Source organism: Panthera pardus, unplaced genomic scaffold (genome assembly GCF_024362965.1).
Source record: "Panthera pardus isolate Hobbes unplaced genomic scaffold, ASM2436296v1 HiC_scaffold_7, whole genome shotgun sequence".
In the NCBI taxonomy this organism is placed as follows: Eukaryota; Metazoa; Chordata; class Mammalia; order Carnivora; family Felidae; genus Panthera; species Panthera pardus.
Genome location: NW_026527002.1, coordinates 53540608 through 53565682, shown reverse-complemented (window position 1 = coordinate 53565682; position 25075 = coordinate 53540608). Strand labels below are relative to the sequence as shown.

At 41.6% G+C, this 25075-nt stretch overlaps 1 protein-coding gene across 1 annotated transcript in view; it reads right to left on the bottom strand.

Annotated features, from left to right (window-relative positions):
* TRHR (thyrotropin releasing hormone receptor) overlaps window positions 1-19170 on the bottom strand; it is a 53036-nt gene extending 33866 nt beyond the window's left edge. The window contains exons 1-2 of the mRNA XM_019467851.2: window positions 18926-19170; window positions 17529-18402 (exon numbers count right to left, since the gene is read on the bottom strand). Coding sequence (XP_019323396.1) covers window positions 17529-18317 — 789 coding nt within the window. The 5' untranslated portion in view covers window positions 18318-18402; window positions 18926-19170. The remainder of the gene's footprint in view (window positions 1-17528; window positions 18403-18925) is intronic.
* Between the last annotated feature and the right edge of the window lie 5905 nt (window positions 19171-25075).

Sequence of the window (25075 nt, the reverse complement as noted above, 5' to 3'; positions counted from 1 at the left end):
TTGGCATCATTGCCTCTCTTTACAGTTTGGGTTGGGATGTGTTTCTGTACTGAAGGGAACATTCCCTGTTCCTCAGGGATTTGGAGTAAAAAAAATCTGAAAATAAATTTACAATATATTACTAAGGTATAATATGATCAAATCTTTCTGATGACTGTAAACATGCAATATGTATGAAATGTTGGCTAGTTAGTACACATGGGGTGAATCACTGCTCACTCAGAAGCTTTTGTGCACAGCGTTTCCCTAGCATGACTATACAACAGCTTACCAAGATGTTTTACTTCCTTCTTTTTTTTTAATTTAATTTTTTTTAAATTTATGTCCAAATTAGTTAGCATATAATGCAACAATGATTTCAGGAGTAGATTCTTTAATTCCCCTTACCCATTTAGCCCATCTGCCCTCCCACAACCCCTCTAGTAACCCTCTGTTTGTTCTCCATATTTAAGAGTCTCTTCTGTTTTGTCCCCCTCCCTGTTTTTATATTAGTTTTGTTTCCCTCTCCCTTATGTTCATCTGTTTTGTCTCTTAAAGTCCTCATATGAGTGAAGTCATATATTTATCTTTCTCTGACTGACTAATTTCACTTAGCCTAATACCGTCCAATTCTATCCACATAGTTGCAAATGGCAAGATTTCATTCTTTTTGATTGCCAAGTAATACTCCATTGTATATATATACCACATCTTCTTTATCCATTCATCCATCAATGGACATCTGGGCTCTTTCCATGGTTTGGCTAATGTTGATAGTGCTGCTATAAACATTGGGGTGCCTATGTCCCTTCAAAACAGCACACCTGTATCCCGTGGATAAATGCCTAGTAGTGCAATTGCTGGGTCATAGGGTAGTTCTATTTTTAATTTTTTGAGGAACCTCCATACTGTTTTACAGAGTGGCTGCACCAGCTTGCATTCCCAGTTTTACTTCCTTTTTTAAAAACAGTTTTTATGTATTTACTTTGAGAAAGAAAGAGAGAGCACGTGAGCAGGGTAGGGGTACTGAGAGGGAGAGAGAGAATTCCAAGCAGGTTCCTTGCTGTCAATGTAGAGCCTGCTGTGGGGCTCAATCCCACAAACCATGAGATCATGACCTGAGCTGCAACCAAGAGTAGGACATTTAACCTACTGAACCACCCAGCCGCCCTAAATGTTTTACTTCTGAGTGAAGACATTTCTATTGCTTTTTTAGGAAAAAATGATTTTGTGAATGTTATCATTGCTAATTATCATATTCAAGTCAGCTTTATGATAAACTATTGTTTTTGAAAGAATTATTTATATTCCTCAGTGTTACTAAACAATTTGATTCTATCCTTAATATTGAGATCATATTGGGCCAGTTTAGCTGAGGCAGAAAAGTAACATTCTTGAATAAATGGAATTCTAATTATAATAGCTTTACTCTAACTCTTTATGAAAGACAGCAGGACTGTCTTAAAGTGGGCTTACATTTAGGTATCAGTTTGTCAAAATGAGAGTACCTTCCTTTAATGCTACTAAGAACTTTGTTTTTAAAAATTTTTTTTAAAGTTTATTTCTTTGTGAGAGAGAGAGAGGGAGAGTGCAAGCAGGGGAAGGGGCAGAGAGAGAGGCAGTCTAGAACTTCTTAATGACCATTAAAAATTATTTGAGAAGATAATTCATACCGTCACAGTCCAGAATTTTCTGTCTTTTGACTAACTGGGCATAATAGGAACATGGGTTTTCTTTTACTATCTCAGTCTTCATGATTAAAGAAATAAATTCAAGACTGCATTTTCTACTTGTGGTATGCACATAGATAATTGTCTACATCAAAGCATGTTTAGGATGGGTACAATAAGCCTGATGTGATTTAATAACCAATCTTAATTAATTATTCTGAGGAAATGAGTACAATTGGGAAGGAGCCAGCAACAGAAACTATTCATTAGCTTAAAAGCCATAGTCCATAACAGAGTTTTCCACATGTCTGAAGTTGGGGTCTGCATTGGATTTTGAGTGGCTGCCACAGACTCCTTGAGTTGGGAGAGCTCCCCCCAGAAGAAGCAAACATCGTGTGGGATCTAGTGCACTGATAAAGAGAAGGTTATATGGAACCTCTGTGCCTTTTGCCTTTCGTAGCTCAAGAGTCTTGGTGAGGCACAAAAACGCAGTATGCTTGCATAAGAATGAGAAGAGCCAAGCACCCTTGATCCTGCCAATCCCTGTTTATTAAGAGTGTTTGCACTTCATAATGACCTCTTTCTATGAGACAAAGTCAGGAGCAAAGTAAAGTCAAGAACTGTCTGCAGAATGGAGTTGTGTTACTTTTGTCAAAAGGCTAATTGCTTTTAAATATGTTCCCAGCATCCTTCAATTATATATTGGAAAGAGCCGGGATGTTTGAGGGGAAGGAAAAAGACTGTGGACACCAGACACATCAGCTGAGGGTGCTGATAAAAGAGAGACCTGGCTCAAGATTGTGAGAAAGGAGTTGTTGCCCATGAGCTGGTCCTGTTCACAACATTTTTGAGTAAGGGAATTATTGAGGCACCTGGCTTCTATCGATTTGGAGCAGGACTTCAGATGGAACTTTTTGGCAAATGTAGACATCTCTGCCCTTGGTAATGCATCAAATCTTATCTGGTCACACCCTTTATCATAAGACCCTTGCCTCAACAAAAGGGAATGAAGTGCTAAATGTAAATTGTACTGGCTGTGGGTGTGCCATTCTTTGTAACAGAAAAGGAAACAACCTTGAAGGCAATGAACTGGATCATCTAAATGTGGCACCACACACGTAAAGACCTTAAGGATTAGTGCTTTTGGTTGCCTAAACAAAGGGATGGACTTTCCTAATTTGCCTGAGATATTTACTGGGAATGAGTCCAAGAACTGGCCCATTGCAAAGTGTTAGATGTCACTAAGAAATTCAGATTGCCTGTAACATACTATCACATCAGCTCCTTGTTTCTAAACATGAACTCTGCCTCTCCCACTCCCCACAGTGGACTGCCATGCCTCCACCACTGCCTCTTCATTCTCAGGGCATGATTTTCCATTTGGTTTCACCAAGAAAAGAGAGACCAGCTTTTGAGAATTAACCACCTCCTGTCCCCTAACCTAAAAATAATCTGCCACCATGATCTTCCTTACCTCTCTTCCTGTATCATTCATTCCTTCTTTAATTGACTCATTTATCCATTCATTTGACATTCATTGAGATTTCTATGTGCCAGACACTATGCAAGATGCTGCAAGTGGATGAGTGAATTCGACTCAATCCCTGCTGCCAGGAAAGGAAAGAAGCCCCCTTTCCCTCCCCAAAGTGATTGCTTTGCCTACGCTCTTTCTGGTATTCCTTCGCACTTCCTCGGGGACCATGCCCTCTCAACAGCGAGTCTGGCTTGTATATCTGCAAATAATTCCTCCCACTCTGCTAGCTCTTTCCTATCAGGATTTAAAGGCTTAAGGTTTCTCCTGCATTAAGCAGTAAACAAAATAAAATAAACAAGAATACCCTGTCTTTTTTTCTCCCTGTCATTACCATGGACCCCCCACCCACCCTTCTCTCTTATAATCGAATTTGTTAAAACAGTTGTCTACTCTTACTCTCTGTATTTCCCCTCATCAATTCATTCACAACTTCATGAAATCTAATTCCTCTAACACTTTATGGAAATTGCACTCACAAAGGTGACCAATGCCTGTTTCGGGTGCTTTTTCAGTCCTTACCTTTACCTCTTTCTATTGACCTTTATAGAAAGTCTCCTTCAGCTTTTGTGATTCTACTTTCTCCTGGCTTTCCTCCTCCCTCTCTGGCAATTCCTTCTCTTTATTTTATAGGCTCCTTCATCCCATCTCCTCAGAATTCTAGCCTCTCTAGTGTTTCTTTTCTATTCCACAAAGTTTCCCCTAATAATCATGTCTACCCCAGAGTCCCCAACAAACCATCTGGACACTGATTGCCCCAAATCTGTATCTCCAGGCCAGGTGTTTCTTCTAAGCTCGAAATCTATACTTCAGACTGAGCCCTTGTGTTCTCTAGACACTCGAAATGCAACATGGGCAAAGCTAAACTTAATATGCTCACTGCCCTGAAATGTGTTCCTCCACTAATTGTCCTCATTTGGGCAAATTACACTATCCAATTAATAATAACAGTACCTAGCGTTTATCATTTCCATGTTCCAGGCACCATGCATGGTGCTTTATATGGATTTTTTCACTAAATCCTAATAGTTACCTTGAGAGATAGGTCCATTATTAGTGTCCTTTTTACAGGATGTGCAAAGTGAGCCAAATTAACTGGCTCACATCTCGTAGTCAGTGGCCAACCCTGGCTCTGCTGTAGTGCACGGGACTCCAGAATGCAGACTGTCAGCTATCACACTACTTTCTCAATGGCTCAAGGGACTTATCTTTGATTCTCTGTCCTACTTTCTGCACATCTACTCACACAAACTCTATTGATTAGATTCTAAATGTATCTCTTTCTCTCTATTCTTACTGCCATTTACCTTATAATGTGAAGCCTGTGTAGAGTCATTCAGATTATACCATCCATATTGTTGCAGCCCTCTCCTAGCTAATGCCCTTGACTTTGGTCCAATCCTTTGCCTACAAGAAGACAGCAATCTTCCTCAAGCACAAATCTGATGATAATATGCCTCACCTTGCAATCTTCTGATGACTTTGCATAGCCCTTAGAATATTGTTTAAATCATTCAATATTTTAGATAAAGATTTTGTTTCTTTGTCCCTGCCTGTCTCATTAGACTCATCTTTTGTTGTCCAGTCTTAATGAGCTATATGCATTTCTCTGGGTTGATGACATTCTTTCTGGACTCCCAGCCTTCCCCTGTATAGTTCCCACTGCATGAACCATCTTCCTTCCATTCTTCACCTACAAAACTTCTATTAATTTACAAGGTGAAGCGTAAGAGTCCTCTTTTCCAGAAAGCCTTTCTGATGCCCATCTGCCCCTAAGCCATCTAGGTCAGTAGAACAGAATACCACTGTGCTTTTTCTGATGATAACATTTATTCCTTTGTAGCTTTAATTATTGGTTTACTTTCCTGTTTTTCCTACTAGACTGTGAACTTTTTGTGAGCAGGAACTGTAACTTGTTCATGTTTGTATCCTAGTCCCTAACACAGTGCCTGATATATAGTAGATTTTCAATTAAACCATAGATGAGCAGGTGCAAATCTGTCCTTACTTCAACTCTTTTCCTATTCCATATGAAAACACACTGAAGGGATTGTAATAATTTAACAAGGAAAACATCTCCACTGTGTGCTGCAGTTGGTTGATACAAAAGTATTGATTTGATTGCTCTTAATTAATTTAATAGAGAAATAGCTGGAGATCCATCCTAGCACTTTATAGTTTCTGGTTAAATATTTCTCCTGTAAATTCACCCTGAATCTGAGCCCATTGCCATCTTTCCTGGTAGAACAGAAAATATTTCAGTGCCCGTTTTTTTCTCCCGCCCTCCCTCATCCACATTTTCTGTATGCATCATCTTCCACATTTGCCAGGTCGAATCAGTCACAAAGCCGAACTCCAATCAGAGCAAGATGGCAGGGCATCAGTCCTGCACAGTACTGGAGGCTCCAGTTACTTGACTTTACAAATGATCCTTAAAAATTCATGGGGTGCTCTGCCTTTACCCTGCTTCTGTTCTCTCTCACTCTCAAGATGGTGCTGCCTTTCTCACTGAGTCACGGCCGCCTTCCCTAAGCTCAGGGCTTCTGCCTGCAGAAAATATGCTGAGTTCTCCCAGAGCCATAAATCCCGATAGAGCTCCAATGCCGAAGTGCAGAATGGAGAGGCACAGGATGCTTCACCTACTTGCAGTCACTACACAATTATGCTCAGGCGAGCTATCCTAGAGGGACAGCCTCAAGTCACCGGTGCTGCTTATGAAAGGTTGCAGGATTTTCTTTTCCAAAATGACTTTTTTTCTATTTTTATTTCACCTAAACAGGGCTGTCAGGGGTTTTGCATTATTCATTCTATTTTGTGCGCACATTTAGTCTTGTCTAATTTTCAGAGAGAATTTAATTTGTAGTTTAAGTTCTTATGCACCTTGCATGCAGCTATGAAGAGCTGTGTTTGACTCTGGTGGCAAGGCCATGACTTCCCAGATTTAGATAAATCCACTTACTCTTATAACGGAAACTTCCCTCTCTCCTTGGCTCATTCTTCTTTCTTTATTTTCCCTCCCAACTGGAGGCAAAGCATCTATTATAATTCTGCCTTTGGCCCTCTGGCCATGTTCCAAGAGGGGAAAATAGGTCTTTTTATACAGCAAAGACTCCAGTCCTCTTCCAGCCTCCTAATTATAAAGATTCCTCCAGAACTCAGTTTTTGTTAGTCTGTCCTCCCCTCTCTTTAGATTCAATCCAAATTACACCTTCCTTCCATTATTCTAATGATCTCTGAAGGCACATATTTGATCCTGACCACTCCATTCACAATGTAAAAACTTCCAAATCCTAAACACAATGGAAAAATGATCCTCCTCTGACAGTGAAGATTTCGGACAGTGCTTTTGACATCTCTCCCTCAATGTTTCTCTCAATTTCACCATTTGCAGGCTTCAGAAAAGAACTGCCAGAGTCATATTTGACCCTTCCAGCATCCTCATCCTTTACACCCAGTCCTTACCCGTTCAGTCATTTATCAGTATGTCCCGAGGCACCACAACAGGCAGTGTGGACACAAAAACGAACCAGATAATGTTGCCGCCAGTGTGGGGCACACGATCTGGTGGCAGAGACATCTGAACAAATTATTACATCAACACAGTGTGCTGCACAGATGTGAGAACAAAATGCTGCTGAGGGGAGGGAGAAACCTCAAACACTTGCTGCCAGTGGGCTCTGGAAAGCCTGCTCCGAGAGGAGATCAGTGAGGGGCGGATTAGAAGTAACAGGTCCAAGAAGGAGCTGCAGAAAGCTTCCAGCTCAGGGTTTGCATGCTGGCTTGGACCCATGACAGAGCGGGTCAGTTTAGGAAACTGCTCCTGGAATGGGGTGCTGGGGATTGAAGGTGGGTTTGGGAGAGTAGACAGCAGATCATAAATGCCCCAGTATACCGTAATAATGATGCTGCAGTTATGCCTGTAAGACACAGGATATTGGTGATTCCAGGCATCATAGGGATGTTATCAAGTGTGCATTTTAGAGGATCTGAGCAACACTCTTGGGGATGACCCAGAGGAGGGAGATTAAGGGCTGGGAGACTGGTTGAGAAGCCCGGGCAAGAGCCTGGCAAGGCAGGAGCCGGCCTCCCCACCTGCAGCACAGAGGGGCAATGAAACACAGGTGCGGAGGAAGCAGTGATAGAGAGAAGACAGATGTCAGACAGGGGAGAACTTTCAGTGGAAAACGTTGCAGGTATAATGGTATGAGGAAATCAGAAAGCTTTGAAATAGGCATTTCAAGCACAAAAAGAAGGAACTGCTTATGGTCCTGTACAGGGACAGAGGTCACCAAGGCTGGAATGGAAACTCCAAGGGCGGCTGAGCAGCTTTGTACAGCATGCACTCTTCCGTGGCATCGCCCAATGGAGAGACCAGGGAGCCGCCAGCTAGGTTCTAGTGGGGATGCTGTGCTGGGTTCCTGGTCTCATGGATGCATTCCCAGCCTGCGTGTCCTCCACATTTATATCCCATGTCTCACTAACATGGACCTTTGGCTCACATCTAGCTCATCTCATCACTGTTCTTCAGACAGAACACACATTTTTAAATTCTGGGCTTTTGTCTCCTATGGATAATACTGCCATATATTTCCCTTCTCCCTCTTTTATCTGGGAGAACCTCTGTTATCTCCCCTCCGTAACCCTCTTAAAACCTCTGGACCCCTTTCATCCTACCAGCTCCAGGAAACTTACTTAACCTCCACCAATCCTACCTTTATTTTCTTTTTTCTTGCCCTTATGGTTGATATTGTATCAGCTCTGGAGCAGGAGTGTGGGTTCAAATCCTGGCTTGCCACAGCCAGCTGTGTGACCCAGAGCAGGACACTTAGCAGCCCCCAATGACTTTGCATCCTCTTCTATAATTAGTTACTACTTCCCATGATGGTTGTGAGAATTTAATGAGTTAGTTCAAATAAAAGAGTACAGAATACATAGTAAAAAGTCAGTGACACTTAGCTTCTGTTATGTGTGTGAGTTTTATATTGCACTTATATTTCTCTCTGGGCACGTAGTAGGAACTCAGGAAGTAGTTACTAATTTGATCTCATTAATATGCTGTTAGATGATCCTGGAAGATCTATCACTTTTATAACCTCTTAAATTTGTCTTCTTTGGGAAAGAATTACCCGTTTATATTTTTGCTATGTCATGAAAAAGGAGGGAGTAACTGACATTCCAAATATAGCATACAATTTAAATATAGTAAATAAGAATTACTGAATACTTCTTATGGACTAGGCATTGCCTCACAAGAATCTTATGAGTGGGTATCATTAGTATCCTATTTTACATATGAACAAACCGAAATATCAAGAAGTAAAATAACTTATCCAAAGTAAAAGAGCTGGGACTTATGTTGTTCTTTCTTTCTTTTTCTTTCTCCTGTTTTAGAGAGAGAGAATGAGCAGGGAAGAGGGATAGAAGCAGAGAAAGAGAGAGAAAATCCCAAGCAGGTGTGGAGCTGGATGCAGGGCTTGACCATGACCCCGGGATCATGACCTGAGCTGAAATCAAGAGTTGGATGCTCAACTGACTAAGCCACCCAGGTGTCCCTGTGTGTTTCTGACTCTAGAGCTCACGCTCATCTACCTTCCAATATATGTCCAATATACGGGACCTGTTGATCCAACTGCAGCCCGAGGTTGAAACGTGAGATGCACAGATAGGTGTGGTAGCGTAAAGAGTGGGGATGGCTTTACAGGTGGGAAAAAGTTGCATGAGCAAGGTTGCAAAATATAAATGAGACTGGTGTGTGCGGGAGAATCTGGTATGACATGCCTGAATCTATGGGGAAGGAATGAATACAGATAAGTCTGCTCTTTTTTGTCCTGTGCAGGGGACTCTTACTCTGTGGGAGGCTTGCTTTCCAGCCTTAAGCACACCGTTCACCACTCTCTGTTGCCTCTTCTGCACACTGTACAGCCTAACCTTCTATTTTTCCAACTGTCTTTAGTGGCGATCTTTGATATTTCACTAGAAGTTCCTTAAGATAGTGACTACCATTGGTCTTCCAGAGCAATCCCCGGCATGAAATTGGCACTCAATAAATGTTTTTTGAATTGAAGAAATAAGGATAAAACAAAGCCAAAATAATCATGAAAGGGTCAGACTTTAGAGAGTTTTAAGAGCTAGTCAGAGGATATTGGGGATATTCCTTTTGAAAGAAAATGATGTGTGCAAATTGTTTTAGGAAAATTAGTCACATAGGGATGGTCAGATAGATTTATTCTCATTTTTATACCTCTGCTGACATTGTTTTCCTTCCCTGAGGTGCTATCCCCCTGCCTCTCTGCCCATCCTGTCCAGTGCAACTCTTTCATTACAGAGGATATTTCAAAGGCTCATTGGAAAGCCAACAGGATTTTGTATCAAAGGTAAATTATTACTTGTGTCTTCCATATTTCTAAATTAGCCTATCCTGTCTGGGAGGGGAAATATTCATAAAAAGCCTTGTCTACTCACATAGTCACCATCATACTGGGTAGTTGCTTGTGTGGCTACTTTAGAATAAAAAAGGGATTCAGTAGGGGTGCGGGGCTGTCTCAGTCAGTGGAGCATGCGACTCTTGGTCTTGGGGTTATGGGTTTGAGCCCCATGTTGAGTGTAGAGATTACTTACAGTGAAATAAAATAATTTTTTTAAAAAAAGGGGATGCAATGAAAGGCAAGAAAATTGTAATTAAAAGCAGAGAAGACTGTAGCATAAATCCACAATGATTTTTCATGGAGCAAAATAATATTGGAATTGACCAAGCCCCAAAGTAAATGTGCATGTACTCTTTCATACTTTCATTCATTATATATGTAAAATTACATATGATACACACACACAAGTGTGCTGAAAAATACTTAACAGCTGGCTTGCCACAAAAAAAGGGGAAACACTGAAGTGTCATACTTGCTGATTTCTGTACTTAAAAAAAAACAAAACTACACCCATGGCCAATTTTAAGCAACCAGTGTGGCCAACACAGAGTTGGGAAGACATGCTAACAACCTAGTCTTCCAAAGCCTGTATTTTTTGGCTGTAACACGCAACTACGTATACAGACTTTTGGAAGTCTGCTCTGTGCCAGACACAGTGCTGAGGTCACTGAGGATACAAGACCCTACTCTTAAGGATGTTTGTGGCAGTAGGAAGCTGGACAGACTAACAATAATGATGCTAAGAATTACTAAACCAGCAGTATATGCAAATCATTATGGAAACATAGCTAGAATACCTAACATACGTAGTTACAGCTAGGCATTAAGTTATATACATTTGCCTGAGAAATTCAGGGAAGGCTTGGTGGGGTAGCTGGGGGTACCATTTGATCTGAGACTCAAAAGATCATTGCGAGTTTGCCAGATGAAGGGCATTCTGGCTGAAAGAAAAGTTCAGAGAGCTACAAATAATTCAGTATCACTACAGCATAAAGTATAAGTTAGGAGAGCCACAAGAGAATAAGCTGAAAACATAGGAAGGAGGCAGGATCTTATTTGTTAATGCTAAGATGTTTAAATTGTAGACCTCAGGGAACCATATAAATCACTTGGATAACATATCTCTGTGTTAGAGCAATCCCCTAGTGAGCAGTGTACAGAATGATTTGGGAGAGATTGGAACTAGAGCCTGAGAGGCTGCTGAGGTGTGTGCTGAATTCGAGCAGGTGGGCAGCGGCGAGGGAGGACAATGGTGGTGTGAACGAGGTATGTACAATATGAGAATTTGGAGCTAGAACCACTCAGACTTGGGTATACAGAGCAGAAGGCACCTTAGAAGGACTCCTGGATTTCTGGGTTGGGACTCTCAAATAAGAAAGAAAGAGGAAGGTAGAGGTTATCAAGAAAAATAATGGGTTTAGTCTCAGACATATTGGATTTGATGCACTTACATGATGTCCAGAAAACAATAAAGTGTTTGCTAGAGCTGCGTGCTGCAGACTCATAACTGAGCACGGATAAAAGCAGGGAGAATTACAAAGGGCAAGGTTGTGGAGGCAAGAAGGGAGTCAGATGCAACAGGGTCAGGCCACCTTCATTGGACAACTGCTTTCTGTTGCCCCACTGCAACGACACCAGCTCTAGACTGTTCTGTCCCTGAACCTGCCCAGCTATCTCCCAGCCTCTGTTCTGTTGGGGTCCGTTCCTTCTTTCTCTCCTGGTCTTCTTGGTGTGGCTTTTAGACCTTCTGTCCATCTTTACAGGCTCAACTCAATGCCACATACTCCAGAAAACCTGCCTCCTTTCTCCCTCATTTCACCTCTCCCCTCCTGATGCTGTGTCTTCTATCCAGAACACGATGGGCTGCTCAGGATAGTGTGTGCACATCGTCAATAGTGAGCTCCTTGAAGGTGAAGAGTTCGTCTCTCTATGTCCCTGTAGCCTCCACACTTAGGACAGTGTTAAGTGCTTTTTGGATTATGAGTGGATGTTTCATTAAAGTGAGGAAGATATCAAATATAAAATGCCCTACTGCACAACTTTGCTTAGTGTTGACCTTGCTCTAGCTTTATATTTCTCACCCTTCCCCCAACCCATAAAGAAAAGGTAAAGGAGCCTAAAGACATGGTGCCAGCCCAGCCTTCCTGTGTCTGGAGCTTGGGATATCTGCTCGCAGCTTGAAGAATTCACAAAAGGCTACGTAAAGAAATACAGTTTGTCATGATCAAGGCTAGCTGATTTTAAGGTGTGCGTGTGTGTGTGTGTGTGTGTGTGTGTGTATGGCCAAATTAAGAATGCTGTAGGGGTACATAGGAGGCATATAGGAAAATTTATTTTTCTCTACTGATGAAATTATGGCTCAAAGCTGCAAATATAAAACTAGGAATAAACAATGTTCATCTAACCAAGGGACACAAAGCACATAACTGCAGGGGATTTTCAATGAGTTGGTTTATGGGGTATGTACAGAGTCTTTCCTTATACAGGATGTGAATGGGAAAATAGAAGGCTATTCTTTGATAATAAAAATAAGATGGCTCACTTAGATACCTGTGTGCCAAGTGACAACAATCGTATTTTCTTCCACCTTTGAGACCTTTATACTATGAAGGATATAATCGATCCCAGACAAATGAAGCAAATAAAACAAATAGAAATCAAAAAAGGAACTGTGGAAACAGTCACAGTAAAACTTGAGAAACCCCTGATTTAGGCTTAACGCTGAAGAGTTTAGTACCATTAATTTGCCTGATAAGATTAGCCATTGATGAAGCTGCCTAGACAACTTACAGGATTTTATGCTTCCAAATACCAGCACTACTGCCTGATATTATACCATTATGCCTTCTTTCCCTCCCTTAAGACCCTTCCAGTGTCTTAAAGGATTTTCCTTGTTCAAGGTGTTTTCTTTAAAAAGTAAGTAGCACATTGGGGGGCCTGACTCTCAGTTTCGGCTCAGGTCATGATTTCACGATTCTGTGAGTTTGAGCTCCCCATGGGGCTCTGTGCTAATGATGTGGAGCCTGCTTGGGATTCTCTCTCTCCCTTTCTGTCTGCCCCTCCCCTGCTCACACTGTCTCTGTCTCTCTCAAAAGTGAATAAACTTAAAAAAAACCCAAAACACCTTTAAAAAAAAGTAAATAGCACTGGAGGCAGGAGTTGGAGGGAGGAATGAGGAGAAGAGAAAAGACACATTTAAGCCCTTTCTTTATCTCAGTTTTCCATTTTCCAGGAGCCCATCTCACTACTGGAGTGTGCCAAGGGGCTGGAGATCAGTGAGAAAGGACAGGAGGGAAGGGTAGTGGAGGGGACAGGTGGAAGGAGCTAAGATGAATTTTGTCACATGCATCTCATTGGATTTGGACAAGGAGTCTGTGAGTAATTGTTATTCCCCTTTTATTGATTAAAAAAAATCAAGACTAAGAGAAACTTACTCAGTCTTATCCATTTTCTTTTACTCTGCTATTCTCCTTGAGAATATTAATTTCAACATTTTATGTAAAGGCAGAGTATAAAATTTTATGTATATATATGTATTTCTGTATTTATATACAAAAGATCAAGTGAAAACATAAGGAAAAGAATATAAGCACGTGCTAATAAACTGTGGTTTGGGGAGGTGGAGTAAGAGATGCCTTTTTCTTAATCCTAGTTTTCCGTGTTTTCCATAATATGCATGATTGCTTTTATATCATCAGCAGCAATAACAGTAGCAACAACAACAAAAGGCATGTATCACTTTAAAAAGGAAAGCTGTGGGGCACCTTGGTGGTTCAATCAGTTAAGCATCCAACTTAGGCTCAGGTCATGATCTCGTGGTTCATGAGTTCGAGCCCCGCTCCGGGCTCTGTGCTGACAGCTCAGAGCCTGGAGCCCGGTTCAGATTCTGTGTCTCCCTCTCTCTCTGCCCCTCCCCTGCTCACGCTCTGTCTCTGTCTCTCAATAAATAAATAAATGTTAAAAATTTTTTTTAAAAAGGACAGCTTTGTTTCTTGGGCTAGCAATGTTCCTCTGGTAAGGTAGAAGGCTGGTAAGAAATGTATGGAAACAGAGACTGGTATTTTAAAGGCTTCTTTAGTCAAATAAAACCCATAACGGAAAATTTGCCATAAACTCAGAGCTTCTATTTGGACTCTGTTCCACAGTTTTCCCACCAGAGAAAAGAGAAACTAATTAGAGCCACTGAATGCAAAAGAAAACTGGTAGTCTGATCCACACAATGTTCTGAGCACCCCTGCATCCTATGGAAAGTAAATGCTTGTACTGAATGTGTGTATCTGTAGTACAGTCCATTACCAAGATGTTTCTGTGCCTCCAAAGTACCGAAGGATCCAATCAATTCTTTTGAAATATACAGCCAGTAATAGAGATATTTTATCTACACAATGCTCCACATGGGAATTGGCACTGTGTGAAGAGAGCTGAAATGTGACAAATGGGACCATTTAAACCTTATCTCCTCAATATCAAAACACCCAATTATAAAGCAAAAGATTTAGTCAATCAGAAAAATATTTTTTCTACACAGGCCCAAGCCTTGATTTTGAGTAATTTATTTCATTGAATTTACCAAATATTTAGTCGGTTTCCTAAAATATATTTGAATCTCTAAATAATAGGGGGAGGGGAAGATATGATCTGGATTTTCTGCATGGGGGATAAAAGTTGAAGACAAATGAAAATGCACGTTTGTCCCTTACATATAAATGCTCATTTATTTACTTTTTAAATGGAGATCTCTTAGGCTATGCATATTTGACTTTAATAACTTGGTTTGAAAGACCTGGCCCAGACAGAGTATTTATTAAAATGTAAATTAAACTTGCCGGAAAGAAAAAAAATGCAGAGAAAATATGGAAATAAAAGACCCTGGTCATAGTAGGTGGAGGTTTGAACCTTTCGAAGATTTAAGAAAAGGACAATTTTAGAAGAGAAAAAGGCCAAACGAAAGGTACATTGATTTTGGACAAAACGGGCCCCCCTGCACGGCTCTCACTCCCACTCATCGATCAGGGCAGCTTGCGTCTTCTAGGCTCAGAGCCCTGATGCTGTGTTGTCTCCAGCCAGTGTGTCCTCTATGTTCACGCTTCACCCTTTCTTTCTTTGAAACATCTCTGGTTCACACCTTACTTTAAGTTCTCCTGATAGAGAATCTTACTACCTCATGCCTGAATCACTACCACCCATTTCCAAAGTGGTCTTTCTGCCAATGGTCTCCTGTTTCATCCACACATTGATCACCCCCCTGAATCATGCTGCGGACTGCTGCTCTCTGCTCACCACCCACAACTCCCTTCTCTGCCTGATAGTTGGGATCCTCCACAGCCCCTTCTCTGTCTCTTAACCACACACACACACACACACACACACACACATTAATACAATCTTTCTTTTTACTGCTCCCCCAAATACATCACTCATTTTAATCAACCAAATCACTTAATACCATAAAAATCCCACTCCGTGTGCCCTTCCTTGTCTCCTTTCAAAACCCATAACATTCTCACCCCAGCCAGGCCCTTTCCTATGTGGAGTGCTGTCCTCTTAACTTTTACTTTGCAAAGGAGCTCCATTCTTTCAGAGCCTTTTCAAATGCCACCTCTTCCAGGAAGCCTTCTCTGATCCCTTTAGCCCCATAATTTCCTTTCTTTTCTCTGAATTGCCATCGCATCTGTAATCAAGACTGAATTTCATGACATATTACTTAAATGCACTTCTATTGATTTATATGCCATCCTGTGTTTCTCAATGAGGGCGTTATTGGCATTTGTGACAGGGCACTGCTTCAACACGCAGGCCTGTCTTGCACATGTCAGGACATTTGATGCCTGTCACTCTTGAATGCTATCAGACAGTGATGTTATTGTGACAAACCCAAATGCTCCGAATACATTCCCAAATGCCTTCGTTATTCAAAAGTTCCTTAGAGAGGGTACTATATCATATACACATCTGTTCAACAACTAAGCTGTTTAAATGGTGACTGTATATAGTATTTTAAAGAACAAATCTTTATTTCTCTTACAGTTGCCCACAGATTACAAAACTAGGAAGGAGGCTAATTGACAGTCAGGTGTTAATCACTGTTCCATTTCATACGATGTTTTGTTGAACCCTCATACCAAGCCTGGATGCTATTTATCTTTATTTTATAAATGAGGAGACTGAGGCTCACAGTGTTCTGCTTATTCAATGTCATCCTGTTTGATTAGGGCCCTGGCATTTAAGCCCAGGATTGTTTGGGACCAAATCTTCAACTTTGTCTCCTACCCCCAACCTGTATAAAGAGACTATCTGCAACAGCTTTGAAATAAGAGTGTGAACATGTAACATAATTAACAATTTAAAATAGGTACTAGTGACTATAATTTAAAAGAAGGACATTAGTGCAAACATTTTTTTTAGAATTTATAACAAGAATATAAATTGGAGTCTAATGAACAAATTTACTCGCTGACCCCCTTTGCTGCAGACATTAAACCATGTTTGATCTCTAATTGAGATGTACATATTCTTTACTTTCTTAATGTATTTGTTAATGTTTGTCTTGGCAGATGGACAACAGATCTCTCTAAATTTTCCTTAATCAAGTTTTGGGTAATGGATGGCCAAACATGCCCTGTATTAGCTAGCATTGCTGGACCCAAAGCAATAGGGATCTAAAAGCTGGCACTTCCTACATCTCTGTCTAGTATCGAGGTATCTTCAATAATAAATGTTCTATAAATCAAATCTCACAGTATCATGTAAAATGATACTCCTTTTAAATTACAGTTTCTTATGTATGCCATACATATCTACAACACCTGTAATTATTAGTAGCTCACTTCAGTGTGTGCCCATATGTCCAATTAAAATTCTTCATATCTCAACGACCTAGAGTTTAGGAAGTAATAGCATGTATAATCTATATGCATACTTTTTAAAGCATGCTTCCTCAGTTTCTATCTATGCACACAGGAAGAACTGCATTTCATACAGGGAAAGAGAGAGAGAGCCAGTACTGTTGATTTCAAGTTTTCTTTTTCAGCCATGAGAATAAATGTTTACCATGTGTTTATTGTGTTTAGCAGAGAAGGGAAAGGAACTGAAGGCTAAGTTCATATGTAAATAGAGCTGAACGTGTATGTGGTATGAAAGTATTTCATTCCTATATTGTCTTATAAGCCTTTTCTACTGTAACAAAGTTGCACTCCATTCACTAGTAAAACCACTATTCAACCGTAACCACATCCACATTTGGTGATCTGAAAGCATAAAGGGATTTTTAGTTATGCTTACCAGGAAAAACAGACATTTAAAAAAATAAATCATTCTTTGTGACAAACAAATTGAGCTTGGTGTTAGCCTTTTTATCAGAACATTTCCTGAGCAAAGTGCTTTTTCAGCTTCTGCATGCTGGGATACTTTGCAGGGAGCTGGGGGAGAGGGTGATAGAAACTTTCCCCACTAAAACTAGGAAGTCCAGGAACTGAAGCCCTCTCATTTATATATCTCAGTGAACAACTGTAGAATTATTGCTTTGACTCATCTTTTCTCAAACTACCTTATCAAATCTTTGTCATGTAATAGAACTTTTAAAGATATCCAGAAGCCACAAATGGTGTATTTTGATAACATTTCCCAGAGAGTCACAAACATTTTAAAGGTGGATTTCTAGAGTTTCTGTTTATATTTCCCTCTATCTTAACAGCACCTAAACTGATACCTGCTGCTATGCTATCACATTTTCCCCACCTATTTTTAGGTCTTTACTTGCTTTAGAGATGGATTTAATATGTAAAGCAGAAGCTTCAACTGTGAAACATTTGCATGACTGTATTTTCTTTTTGCCATCAGCTAAGTAAGGCAAAGTGGACCCCATCCTGCAAGGGACTCTATCCCACATTTCTTCTGTGGACTTGGAGGCTTTGGTTTGCTTACCTGCTTCCTTGAAGATACTGTGCTGTTGAAACATCTATTAGAGGTCTTTGAATTCATATTCTTGTTCTGGTGGGTTGAGTCATTTTTCCATGTCTTAGAGTTTTCTTTAGGATCTGAAGGAATGGGATTTAAGAAGAGGATCCTAGCTATGAATCCATAGAGGACGGTGGCCAGTATCATCGGCACAACATAAAAGACACCAAAGTCCATTAGGTAAATAGGTGAGTAGTAATTCCTGGAGATCTTGTAGCCACAGGACACCACAATAGCATCTTTGTAGGTGCTAATATTGAGATCCAGCAAGAAGAACCAGAGCATACAGTAAATCGATGTGAAAGCCCAGACAAAGATGATGATCTTTTTGGCTCTGGAAAATGTGCAGAGAAACTGGGCTTTGATGGGGTGACAGATTGCTATGTACCTCTCAATGGTAAAGGCTGTGATGGAACAAGAGGAGGCATTAATGCCCAAGTACTGGAGGTAAGTGATGCAGAGGCATCCCACATAGCCGTAGACCCAGGACCCATAGATACTGTCTGTTATGTTGGGGAGGCCAGCAGCCACCAGGACCATGAGATCAGCTACTGCCAGACTCACCAGGTAGCAGTTTGTGGGGGTCCTCATGTGCTTGGTTCTCATGACCACCAGGACCACCATGATGTTGCCCACGATGCCCAAACCACAAATAACGAGCACAAGGAAGATGGTGACCACTTGGTATTCTAGGGCCACCACTGCTCTGGGTTGAAGCTGTGTTTGGTTCAGTTCACTTACTGTCTCGTTTTCCATCTTTAGTGACTTGAAGTTTCTCTGAAACACTTCTCAAAACATCCTCTTCCTGGTGTTCTGCCTTTATCTCAGTGGTTCTCTCCCCCTGTGAAGAGTTATAGTCCAAATTCATCACCGTTTCAAATGGGGCCAGTCACTGACAGTAGCTCTCTCTTCCGCTACTTTCACCTCTCGTGTGTCTACAGTAACAGGGCTCACATGTACTTCTGAAAACTCCTTTTAAGGCAACCCTCGTGTAGGAAGGAGCAACTGTTTTTTGACCAGCTTAATAAGAGGCACCTATTTCCTCTTAATGGAGAAAAAGCTCGTAAGAGAAACAGAGAAAGCTCCCTATTTTGAAAGACTGCCCAGAAGGAAAAACTGAATGATATCTGCTCTCGCTGAAAAAGAAATACAAAGAGACCTCTTAGATGCTTGGGAAAAGTGTAAAGAAGAAAAATGTACCAGGGGGAAAAGGCTCAGTGATGAAGCTTGGTAGGATTTTAGCGTTTGCCTCCTTTGCTCTCTGAGGGTGGGAGGGCTTGGCTACAAAATAGCAAGTCTTTGAGCCTCCATTTCCCCATGCCCCCTGCCCTGCCTTCCCAGTAGAGGCCAATTTCTTCTCTTACCTTTTCCTCTGTGGCGCTGCCTGCTTTCTCCAGGTGGATGAAGCAGTAATAAGTCCAAGTTTCCAATCCTGCAGGAGGTCTCGTCTACTTTGTTGACGGGGATACCATTTAGCAGCGCTCAGTCTTCAGACCTGCAGTTCCTCTAAACCCTTGCAGTTCTTTCCAACTGCTGACAGACCACACAGCCGCAGCAGGAGCAGCGGCAGCAACAATGAGGCTGTCGAATCATAGAGCGTCCCCTAATGAGCACACATGCTCTCTCTCTCCCTCCCTCCACCCCCCCCCCCCCCCCCCCCCCGCTCTCTGACACTCACACACACACACACACACACACACACACACACACACACGCCGGCCAGCCAGTCCTCACTGATTCAGAGTCTTCTCCCCTTGAAGGATTTCCTTTTAAACATGCTGATGACAGGGTCTTCCGTCTCTCTGGAAGGCTGAAATCACAAGCAAGGGTTCCAGAGGCAGCTGGGACTGTAGTCTCTTCTAGTCTAAGTGCCACAGGAATTCCAGTACCTGAGAAGCCCTGAAATATGTTCACACTCCCTGTGTGTGATGGGACTTCCGGGAGAGCAAATCCTTCTCCGTCCAGACACAGCCCTTGAAGCTTGAAATATCTGTCTGAACTGAAACCAACTTCTTTCTCCACTATGGAAACCCTTAAACTATTTCTCCAGTGAACCAGTGAAATTGGCTCCCTCCTCTCATATTACATGAATGGAAAATGAGTTAAAATTGATTTTAAGCCATGGCAGCTGTGATCTTCCGAGGCTTATAAAAATCAGTTTTTAAAAAATTCTTTGAGCTAAAAATATTGATTTACACCTACATATGATCTGTTAAGTTTGTTTTTCAACTCTGGCTCTGCATAACTTCTTAGAATCTCTCTAACTGCTCTGGGTGCCTTTTCCCTATTCATCCACTTCTGGTATGCCAACCACACGTACTACCCAGCAACGTTTTGTGTTCATTTATTTCCAGGTGGAAAACGCATCCTGTGGAAATCTAGGCCAGGGCAACTCTGGTACCACACCTCTGAAACGAAACTTCATGGTTCCATCTCTTTCTTTCTTTCTTTCTTTCTTTCTTTCTTTCTTTCTTTCTTTTTTTCTTTCTTTCTTTTTTTTTTAGAAAACTGTACTTCCACTTGATTTTTATTTCCCTAAAATCCTTATGGTTTTTTTTATAGAGGCTCAGAAAACATGTCTCCCTTCCACAGGCACCAACCTAATACACCAAACGTTAATGTTGGTCCACTCTTATTTATTAACTGACAACGAAAAACAACCCTTAACCAAATTCCCTGTATGGTAAATGGTTTGATTCTCTGTTTTAAGATGTTTAGATGTTCTTCTTTCTAGATATCAATGGAAGTGTAGATTTTGAGTATACAGAACCATGGGGTGATCAAAGCCATGTTCAATGCTAGGTACCAATAAGATGCAGGGGAACTTCTGGATCATATTGAGTAATTTCACTCTCTGAACCACCGAGTGCTCCTTGACTATCTCCTTCTCTTTTCAAATCATCATATTACAAATTAATAACCCATGACCCAGATTCAGCTTTGAGGCATTTATTGTTTGGCTCATACAATGTAGGCTCAAGTGTGATTTAAAATAATTAAATTATTGTCTACTTTTCAAAATTGGGAGATTGTGTACTAAATCTGAATTTCCGCCTCTCATAAAAATTAGAAAGATCTGGCAAATGTGGGCCCACATTCCTGAATAGAAATAACCACATGGAGTTGAGTAGTGGTTGTGGGTGGTAATTTGTGGGGGTCCTTGATACAGGATGTGCCCTCTTCTATTATCCTTACTCCATACTTGCTCCCTATTGTCTGTCACACAGTCCAGCTTCACTTAGTAATCACACACACCTGGCCTCTGTAACCATCTGCGTCTTGGTTCCTTATCATAAGCAAGTTCCTTAGAGTATGAGCCAAATACACGTTCCTTCACCATGAGTAGGATTTCTGCTGGCATTATAGTTTCTTCCTCCAACTTGTTTAGCAGACTGGACAGGAGATGCCCTCCATGCCTCTCTTTCTGGACTAGAGGACAGAGATTACTATGAGCACCCCTTTTCTTGCTTAGCCATTTACATTCTGGAATAAAAAATGCTTTCTAAGGAGAAGGCATTGCTTCCCTACTCTGCCCCAATGTCACCATCTCCAACCCAAAATACCTTTTGAAAAGTCATAGTTCATATGGCACATCTTTCCCCACCCCACCCCCCGCCCCGGATTTTAGTTGGCTTTCAGGGCTCCTGAGAAGACCTTACTTCAAGTCTTACTTTTGGGTCATAAAATGAGGGCAGAGCCCATCTATAATGCTATCTGCTCTGGCAAATCCACCTTGACTCCAAATCTTAGCACATTCTTCAGCGTTTCTGCAGGATGTTGTCAATCTGAGTCTGTTCATTTTTTAGCTCATAATTGTCATGCTCCTACTATGTACCAGGCACCCAGTATGTAAAATTTTGTTTTTATCTTCAAATAGGTCATGGTCTGGTGGGAGAGAAGCAGACTTATAAACAGTTACAGGGATTTAGGCACTAAAAGCTTATGTTGAGAAGGTTCAGAAGTGCAGGCGAAGGCATCCATGGTGGGTGGGGGGGCGGTGCAATGAGCTAAGGGACCCAGGAGGGCTTCAGAGGCAAGGTAACATTGGAAAACATTCCTGAAGAGAAGTACAGGTGCTTTTTGACAGGTGAAAGGAGGCAATAGGATAGATAAGGTCCAGCTGTGTAAAGTGGCAAGGATGGGGGGCATGCAATTTTATGATCTTGCTCTGGCCATGAGGAGGTGGCACTGGTGATGAGACAGCCAGTGATGGTAACCAGGCAGGTTTTCTCGTGAGGAGCCCTCCCTTCTGCTCTGACTCAGACCATCTTCCCCCTGCCCTGCCCCGTACCTTGCTGTTCTTTCAACTCTGGAGGGTCCAAACTCTGACCTCACCGTCCTGTGAAGTTGTGGTTCTGTCTGTTTTCAATCAACTTCATGCTCTGTACAAAATTATATTTTCAAAGTAACTGAGATTCCATAAGCTAGGCTTTTCATTTGCAAAGCTCAATCAGATGATATCAAATAAATGTTTCCTATGTGTAAAGAACTGCACAAAATCGGGTTCAGTTAAAATAAATCTTAGGGGCACCTGGGTGGCTCAGTCGGTTAAGCATCCGACTTCGGCTCAGGTCATGATCTCACAGCTCGTGAGTTCAAGCCCCGTATCGTGCTCTGTGCTGACAGCTCAGAGCCTGCAGCCTGCTTCGGATTCGATGTCTCCCTCTCTCTCTGCCCCTCCCCTGCTGATGATCTGTCTTTCTGTCTCTCTCAAAAATAAATAAAAACATTAAAAAATAAAATAAAATAAACCTTACATTTGAGTTCATTTTTTTTCTCACAGTAGTATCTTAAATTGTAAACCAACTGCAGATTTTATATTTTGTAAGTACTTCAGACTAGAGAGAAGTTTGAAAACAGTCCAGTGGCATCTGTTTTGAAAAAAAGGCTGATAAGTCCCAGCTAAGCCATGTAGATGGCAAACCCACACACTGCATGCATTTCTCATGCCCATTTCAGTCCCAGACTATTTTCTCTGACCTTATACCCATAGTTAATGCCTTCTCGCCCACATGCCAGCCAGCCAGCAACAATAAAAAGCATCAGACTTCACAGGTTCCTTTGTAAGAATGTCCTTGGACTCCTAGTCAGGGCTTTCTTTTTGGTCTGGACTCAGACTTGCCCCTTGAGCTTCAGGAAAGATTTAGCACTTCTGCTTCCCACTCCTGGCACTTCTAATCACATGGCTTGCTCTCAGAATCTGGCTTTCCTTTTCGTGGGTACCCCAGGAAACCATCTGCTTGGTGAGTGTCTGTTCCTGAGACACACTGGCTAACATGATATTACATTTGCTGGGCCTGCCTACCTCTGCACAGGAAGAATTAGGGCAAGCCCCACCCTCATCTCTGGAGGTGATCTTAGCCATCTTGGGAGTAGGTGGCTGTCTACTGGTTGTCATGAATCCAATTAATAGATAGATGACTATTTATACAATTAGCAGTTCTCTAACTTTAGCATGCATCTGAGTCTCCTGGAGAGCTTATTAAATCTAGATTCCTGGTTCCATCCCCAAATTACTGTTTAAGTAGCTCAAGGATGGGATCTGAGCATTCCTTATAAACTTCCAGGCAATGCTGATGCTGCTGCTCTGTGGACCACATTCTGAGCAACACTGTACTATATGACCTAGCTCAATGGTTCTGATGTGAGAGGTAGGGAGCGATGATGAATCAGAGTCACCTAGAAAGAGTTTTAAAAATGTGCATATTGGGGTGCCTCAGTGGCTCAGTTGGTTAAGCATTCAACTCTTTTTAAAAATATTTTTTTAGCATTTTATTTATTTTTGAGAGACAGAGAGAGAGAGAGAGAGACAGAGACAGAGACAGAGCATGAGTGAGGGAGGGGCAGAGCGAGAGGGAGATAGAGAATCAGAAGTAAGCTCCAGGCTCTGAGGTGTCAACACGGAGCCTGATGCAGGGCTCAAACCCATGAACCATGAGATCATGACCTGAGCCGAAGTGAGATGCTTAACTGACTGAGCCACTCAGGTGCCCTTAAGTGTCCAACACTTGATTTCAGCAGAGGTCATGATATCATGGTTTGTGAGGTCGGGTTCTGCACTGTCAGCTGCTTGGATTCTCTCTCTTCCTCTCTCTCTCCCTCCCTCTCTCCTTGCCCCTCTGCCACTCGTGCTCTCTCTCTCTCTCTCTTAAAACAAATAAGTACACATTTAAAAAATCTAACTGAAGTATTAATAAAAATAAAAAGGAGGACTAGCTTAGTCCTCCTACATATTTTGGATACAGGTGTATTTCCTAGAATCAGACTAAGACTTGAGAAAGAGATTGGGACCCTGGACAAAAGCAGTTGACTTGTTCTTCATATATATACCATTGACCTAGTGGAAAGTGCTACATCATCTCTGACCCAGGGGCCAGTTTTCTGTAGAGAGCACAATTTCCCACCTGCTCACTACGGTCAACTGGCACTAGGGTCAGAGACGATGTAGAGCATCCGACTAGGTCAGTGGTTTGTAGGGCCCAGACCAGGATAAGGAGACAGCAAAATTTCAGGGGACACCCTAAACCTCAGCACATAATGTAACCGATATTTCCATGGACTGTTTTCTAAGTTAGTATAAATGCAAATAAGCCTATGATGAATAAAATACCAAAATTTTAAATAAAGACATGATCAATATTATGAAAATTTCCCTTTCAACTCAGGCTCCAAGCCTTTACTTAAAATTTTACTTTTTTGCTTATTATGGTTTAAAAAAATAGTACACTAAAGTTACATCCTGATTACTGTTTTCGTGGACCCCCCCCCCCTTAAATTTAGCACCCTCCCTTGCCTCACCCTATTCTCAGCCTGAGTTTGAGAATCATCTGGAGGGTTTTAAAAAAATGCAGATACTTAGGTCTCACTCCCAGATATTCTTTAATTAGCTAGCAAGTGAAGCCTACGCACGGTTAGGGCAACAGTGGTCTAGAATCACTGAGCTGTACCACCACATGTTGGTCTCTGGGAATGAAGGATCGGTGGTTCTTGGTGGTGCAGGCTGTGGGAGGATGAAATAAACTGCATGCAAAGCATGTGCAATGATTCAGAAAGGTGACAGCATCAGAACAATTTGGCAACAGAACAGTAGCACAGGACTCAGGTTCCTGAGAGAAGCTGTAGAGCTATGCAGATTTCTAGGTTTAGACGTGCTAAACATGGTATACCGTCTATCAACTTAAGGTTCAGACACAACACCAAGGTAAAGACTTGGTCATTGGAACTGAGATAGAAGGTGTGGGTTCTGGAAGTAGAAAACAAAGTCAAAACAGAATTCGATGCTGAATCACCTAAATGCTGACCTAAGGATCCTCCAGTTTCCTCTGTGCAGGTATAGGCTTCAGCCTAGAGCCTGGAGTAAGAGAAGGCATTTGGCAAACCACAGACAAATGTCAAAATCCATTTTTGCTGAAATGCAAATATTAGCTGGGGAAAATTGTTGGCTGTTGATCAACAAAAGAAAATACTTTATGTAATGGGGTTATGAAGTTGTGTTTGTGCTATTGGAAAAGACA